Source organism: Vigna unguiculata, chromosome 8, assembly GCF_004118075.2.
Source record: "Vigna unguiculata cultivar IT97K-499-35 chromosome 8, ASM411807v1, whole genome shotgun sequence".
Taxonomy (NCBI): Eukaryota; Viridiplantae; Streptophyta; class Magnoliopsida; order Fabales; family Fabaceae; genus Vigna; species Vigna unguiculata.
In genome coordinates, this window is record NC_040286.1 from 14,036,951 (window position 1) to 14,043,846 (window position 6,896).

Below are 6,896 nucleotides of genomic sequence, written 5' to 3' on the forward strand. Positions count from 1 at the left end.
TGTCTCTCATTTTTGTAACCTTATTTGACCTAGTTTCTAGAAGCTAGGGTTAGGTTTTTGTACAGACATCCTTAGGTATCTTTTATTTGCTTAGAGGCCCCTAAACTCTTCTATATAAGGGGTGCTCCTAGACACACTACAAAAAAAAAATCTAAATTGCGGAGGTTTTAATTTCGTTTAGCGGAGGTTTTTACCCTCCACAAAATAATTTGCAGAGGTTTTTCAAACCTCTACAGATAGGTTCCCCACAAGTTATTTGTGGAGGTTTTCTACAACCCCTGGTACCAGGTTTATATTGTGGAAGTTTTTTAATGGAGGGTTATAACCTCTTCTATTCATGACTATTATTTTGTGGATGTTTAAAACCTCCTTTATTTCCATAAACCTATTTGATTCCAAAATTCCTATTTTTTATTTTTTTTTGTGGGGGTTAATACCCTCCTTAATTTGAGGATTATACTGTACAAGTTTTAACCTATTTCGTTTGTATTATTTAATTTGTGGATTTATTATTGCGTTATTCAAATCTCATAAAAAAACAATATTTTGTTTGTAATTAGAATTTGAGGTACTTATATTTTTACATCAACAATATTTTTTTGTAAACTTCAATCAAATACTTCAACCAAAGTGCTCAAATATATCTCATTAGAACTTTTGATTCTCAAAATCAACATATTAACATAAAAGCAATTTAAATTGAAACAATTACAACTTAATCCATATTTACTCAAAGTTCATAATACACTAAAATAGTTTCATCCTAAAAAACATCATCAACACCCTAAATATTGCTACCACCAGATGATCCTCTTGTACCCATGGTAGACTCAGGCTCATTTGCATCACCAGTTTGCTAAAATTATAAAAGATAAATATTAGCTGCAAGAAGGACGTCAACCTCAAATCATGAAATCAACATGCATATACTAAAATAGTTTATTACTAGATCATTGACCTGCACAAAAATCATGATTATTTGGTATCGATGATTAACTCACACCGATACAGTATAATGTACAAACTGGAAAAATTGTGAAGCCAGAGTAGAGAAAAAATTTCTTGAAAAAGTTTTTGGTAGAATGATGTGCGTGCAAGTGAACTAAGTCACATACTTTTTATAATCATTCTAAAGATTCTTCTCCAAATTCCATTATCAGAAAAAACCTAATACAAAAATGCAAAAGTTGGTTAGTAAAGAGTAATCAATTTAAGCTGTTATTGTTTATATCGAAGCAAGTGAAAGGAAACTTACGTAGCCTTAGGAACCATTATTTCACCATATATGTAGATATGGTTAATTGATTCCTTAAAATACGTATCATTACTCAATAATCTAACATTATATTTTAATCTAAACCGCTTAATCACTTCTATCATTATATTTTCCTTAGAATGAACAGTGAAAGAGTTCCTAAGCTCCATTGTTGTGGTCATACCTGAAGAAATTACAGGACCAACAAACTTTCCTGCAATACTAGCTGGGGTAGCAGGCATAATCATTTTCGAAGATGCAGTCTCTTTGGAAATTGGGCCATCTTGTGTCTCAGTTTTCCCTTCTCCATCTGCTTGTACAGTGTGATAAAATATAACCATCAAAACACAAATCAAAACACAAATCAATAGTTTAAGATGTTTAAATATCATGCAAGTGTGCCATTTTCTTCTCAATTTCTTACAAAAGGACCTCAAAAGCTTGACTGTATTTAGACTGAAATCCCGGTAAAAGGCCATCCAAGTATTAACTAATGAACACCCTAGTACCATACTCAATGATCTAGTTGACATCAAAAGTATAATTGTGATCCAAGACAACTAAATCATTCATCAAGATGCAACAGTGAATAGGACTGTTAGAGTCATACCAGTGGTTGATGTTTGCTCTCGGCTTCTTTTCCTTTTTGTTTGATTAGCCTGAACATACAATTATCAAATAGCATAAAAATTAACTCTTCAATTTGTAGAATCATTCTAAATGAAACACTGTTATTGTACAAGGACAAGAAAAAATATGTTAATAGTGAGAAAGTTCTCACCCCTGCAGTGTTGCCATCACTTCCTTCGCTAGAACGCTCAGTATCCACACTGTTCATATAATCATAAAATTATTCAATTACTCATCAACTTACTAGTATAAGTCCTGGACCAAAATTCTCTTACACGGGAGAAGAGGGAAGTAGAGTTCATTCTGGTAATAATCATATAGAAGGAATTTGGATCAACAAACCTCTGTGACAAACTGTTTTCAGCTCCAAGCTCAGCACTCTCTGCATTGCAATTGCCTATTGACATTGCAAGCCCATCAAATCCTTTCAATTTCTTCATTAACCCCTGATCAGTATTTCCAGATAATTTTGTTGGTGAATCTACACTTGAAGGAGTCCCAGCCTGCATCATTTTTCCATGTAAAAATCATCATAATTCATAGTATTCGGGGAATCATCATAAGATTAGGAACTAAGAAGACGGTTAAGAGATAATAAAAACTTACAGTAGATGGAGATGGAACTCCCTGGCCGTGTGAATGTGTCCCCTACATTATACCAATATAATTTATGAGTACATAGAAAATTTTCCAATCACGAAGGTTTGTTATTACATTAAGAAGATCAAAGAATCAAAGGTCAGTAACAGTTGAAATGCACCCACACATAAATAACATGAAAATATCAAGGAAAAAAGGAGTCACGTCTTCACATATTCCTAACCCTTCTGCAGAATAAAGACAAGAATAAAGACACAGATGGTAGTTGTTCTTCTATGTAGGCCACACAAATAATGCTGGTTTTAATAATATAGGCCACATAAACATGACAAATGACAAATGAATAAAAAGATAAAGAATAAAACCAGGATGCTAGTTGAGATAAGGTGATGAGTCCATTGACGGCTGCAAGTAAAAACAAAAGTGAAGAAACACATTAATTGACCATAAGTGATACTCTCAGAAAGAAAGCATCGACCAAGAGATGCTGCAAACAAAAAGACTTGAGTTTTGTGCCACAAAAGTTATCTCAAGTGGCATGCCACAAACAAACAGTGGATTGACTTTGCAGTTACCTCTCCTCACAGGTATATCTATATATATATAAATATAAACTATATATAATGAGTGTTGTAATCTGTATGCAACTTGCATCTGCATGAACCCTACTACTCTTGAACCATAATATTAATCAAGGGATAAAAAAAACAGTGTTGTGTCGTGTGTTGTCAACAATATTATTCCTTAGGACCGGTCCCCGCCCTTAAGAATGTTATGTTGGAAGAGCGAAGGAACTGTCTTGTCTCCAACCTGAGACCAATGAAGGTGCTGCTATGTTCAAACCAAAGACCAGGTTTCAGTTTCAGACACAAATTACATGCTGAAACTCAGGGTGTACTACTTTCAGCAACAAATTAATGCAAGATTTACCTTAAATCCTAATGGAGCATCATTTAGAAGCCAAGAGCACTTGCATACGAAAACTAAGTAAATGAAACCCAAGTAAATAGAAATAAATACAGATGACCATATGAAAAAATGCTTTAAAATCTACATGATGATTTGAGTTTCCTGAAAATAGTAATTATTCAAGTAAAACAACCACACTGTAACAATGAAGACTGAAATGAAAACAATTGGTACCATCAAACTCCTGCTAAAATCTAACAAGGCATGGAAGTTTTATCACTTTTAATAAACCAGTAGGCTTTCATTTTACTAAATGTGTTGGTCATTTATACTCTGTTATTTTCTGCCATCCTGCCTCTCCCCTCCCCAATTTAATCAATTTGACCAAAAGGATATTGAATCCATGAAAGAATAGTTATAATATTTATTAAGGAGATTATAGCAGCATACAAAATTGATGGAATTAGAGTGGCAAAAGTAGGTATCATTTTAAGGATCTAGTTCTGACAAATGGTGGTGACGCAGACTTATTAAAAACATTTTATTGCAGCCTAAAAAAAATCTTTACATGTTATAAGTAAATAAGAAATGAAATCAATTGCATAAGATAAATTCTTGAGTACATTATGTCCGTGTGTAATAGGTTTTATAGAAGTCTTCAACAATAAGATAATAAACAATGAGAAGAGAGTGTATGTGTGTGTATACTGAACAACCTTTGCCAACATATTTGTATCTAATCAAACTTATAATGGAAATTTACCAAGCCAAACATTACCTGCACATCATTTTGATCCTTATTTGCATCACTAAATTCATTTAGTTGTTCTCCATCTACAGGAGCATAGGTACTTTGCACAGAGGAATCTTCCGAAGGTAGTGTTTCTCCATTTTTATATGCTTCTTTCTCCTAGGTAAATTAAAAATTGCATATTGTCAAGGTAAAAGTAAAAGCATGTCTAAATTGTGTTTGAGTGCAAACAATATAAGGAAAATAAAATATTTATTTTTATCCTAATAACTAAAACACAACCCATTAAATTATGTTGAATTAAAATTTGTTGAAAGGTCCACATTCCAACTGACAACTTTTGCCTTTTTGTCCCCTCTCTATCTCTATTCAACGTACAAGCTGTTTTTAAGGCAAGAAGTATTAAATACTTAAGCATTTATTAAATTAAAAGCACAAACACTATATTAAAAGTATTAAATACTACTTAAGCATTGTCTTATTATCATTCGTTAGCTTAGCAGACCCGAAAAGAAAACATGCAAGAAATTTCAAAAGCAATTATTGAAAATTAAATTAAATTAAAGTCAGAAGTCATCATGATATCACACTTCGACTTCTGAAGCCTTATGTCAGTGAAAACGAACATGATGACTCCAGAAGAAAAATCCAGCAACAAAAGGAGTAAAAAAAAATGCTTCTGGGAAATCAGGCATTTTTCTCAAATGTGATGCAGTTAAACAGCAATTATCATGTCTTTGAATTCAGAATCAGAACTATTGTTTTGAATTACAGAAAAAACTTCAACTTCTATCTTAGGATCATATAACTTGAAGAAAAGTAATATAACATCCTTTGTCTTGTCAGGTGGTGCAATAGGACGTAAATCCTAAATATTGATGCAGTTTGTCAGAATGACATAATTTGAATACTCATGTTCATGCAATCAAAGTGGAATACAACTTCCATAAATACAAATATTACCAGCCCAAGCTCCACTTCCAAAAACAATTTTAACTCTGCATTGTGAACCTTGTTTGATACCTCTCTCAATTGTCCAACCTGCAATGCAAAACAGATCAATAAAAAGTATGAACAACATCAGATAGCACAAAAAGACGTGGCAGAAATTAAGCAAATAACATTGATTGCAAAGAATCAGGGAGAGACCAGAGTGGGTTGAGAGAGAGGAGGAGTGCCTCGTGAGGATTACTCACATGATGAAACCTACTAGTGGATGGAAATCCTAAATAAAAAACGCACCCTAAATCAAAGGATGAAAACCCTAAATCAAAATTTTTGTTTGACTTACGATATGCAAATGAAATGCGAGACTGATTGAACATCTACCAAGGAGCATTGATCGATGAGCACCGGCTGACGAGCAAGCACGAAGATGACAGAGATGAACATCGGTACGATGAATCCAATTTGATGAAAGAGTTTTCAAAACGAAAGTGAAAATAAGAATCTCGGGTTTGGAAATTTGAGGGAAACGTTCAGTGAGCAAAGTGAGTGTAAAACATTGGAGGAAAAGGCCGAAAAAATGGAGGGGAATCAAAAGTGTAAAATAATTTATGGAGGTTACAAACCTCTTTGAGAAACTGTTAAAACCTCCGCTAATTTCAGTATTTAGACAATCCAACATAATTATTTTAAATAATGTTAATTTGTGGAGGGTTTTTATAACCTCCACAAATTAACCTCCATTAAATAATATTTTTTTTGTAGTGATATGTAAAAGGGTTGAACATTTTGAAGTAAAAACACTCTTGTGTCTCAACCATTTGTGAGAGTTTCCTCCCTAGGGAGTGAATACTTTTAAGCTTTATCTTGCATAACAAGTGGCGGCACACATCCACTCATCTTCAAGGTTGCCATGACTTCTAGCCTAGCCTTGTAGTGGCGTGCTTCTCACATTTTTTACCATTTCTTTCCTTTCCATTTTATGTTTTCTTCTTCCTTTAATTATTCTTGGTTTTCTATGGTTTATGTGCTTCCATTTCCTTTCTTGTTTTGAATCAATCCATCATCTTCTTCTCTTGAGCTTTGTGAAAGGAACCTTCACATCTACATAGCATGTTATCTTAATGTCCAGTGAGGATTTCACTTAGCTTTCTTAATCAACTCACACCATATTCAATAATCTTAAAAAGGAACAAGATAATCCTTCATCATTTGGTATCAGAGCCTAGGTTATCTTGAATATGGTGTTTGTCATGTTCTAACCTTGTCTTGTGTAGCTATTTTTGAATGGTCCACACAAAAACAGTGCTGGCAGCAACGTGTGCGTTTTTGAAAAAAATACTGCAGCTATCTCAGTGGTCCAAAAGTAACGTTCTTTATATCAAAAGAAAGCTCTGTGAGTCTAGTTTCCAACAAAAAAAGAATTAACGCATTTGGAGTTTTGTGGAGAGAGTTATGATCAAATAAGTGAGAAAAGGTCAGAGCTGCCGAGAATACGAAAAACAACGTTTTCAGGTTATGTTGTGGCAATTTTAGCTTCGGTTTTGTGACTCTTTTGCTCCTAAATGTGGTTGGATAACATGTCTTTTGATGCTTAGTCTTTGAGCCTCAAATCCATGAGTTTAAATGCATGATAGTTACATGTTTGTGTCTTTGTGTATGTCATGTTGAGTCTTTAAATGTGTCTAACTTTTGCTTGAGTCTCTTGTCATATGCTTCTTTGAATTTTCTTGTTCTTGTTTCTAAATTTTTGAACTATTGCATGAGATCTATGCCTTGTGTTGTTGTATGCTCCTTGAAATTGAT

The 6,896-nt window shown here is 33.5% G+C and overlaps 1 protein-coding gene across 3 annotated transcripts; it reads right to left on the reverse strand.

The window, feature by feature from the left end:
- Positions 1 to 617: 617 nt before the first annotated feature.
- On the reverse strand, positions 618 to 5,741 carry LOC114193301 (G-box-binding factor 3-like). Of its 3 annotated transcripts, XM_028083033.1 has the most exons (10): positions 5,437 to 5,741; positions 5,109 to 5,186; positions 4,173 to 4,304; positions 2,492 to 2,533; positions 2,228 to 2,388; positions 2,037 to 2,085; positions 1,866 to 1,914; positions 1,440 to 1,565; positions 1,116 to 1,167; positions 618 to 856 (listed from the first exon to the last, which is right to left on the reverse strand). In XM_028083033.1, exons 1-9 carry the CDS (start codon positions 5,482 to 5,484, stop codon positions 1,157 to 1,159), a joined length of 696 nt encoding a protein of 231 aa, XP_027938834.1. In that variant the 5' UTR covers positions 5,485 to 5,741; the 3' UTR covers positions 618 to 856; positions 1,116 to 1,156. The 3 variants fall into 3 exon arrangements, with proteins under 3 accessions (XP_027938834.1, XP_027938835.1, XP_027938836.1); XM_028083034.1 differs by lacking the exon at positions 1,116 to 1,167 and having other exon boundaries at positions 5,437 to 5,739; XM_028083035.1 differs by lacking the exons at positions 5,109 to 5,186; positions 5,437 to 5,741 and adding an exon at positions 2,851 to 2,890 and having other exon boundaries at positions 4,173 to 4,207.
- Between the last annotated feature and the right edge of the window lie 1,155 nt (positions 5,742 to 6,896).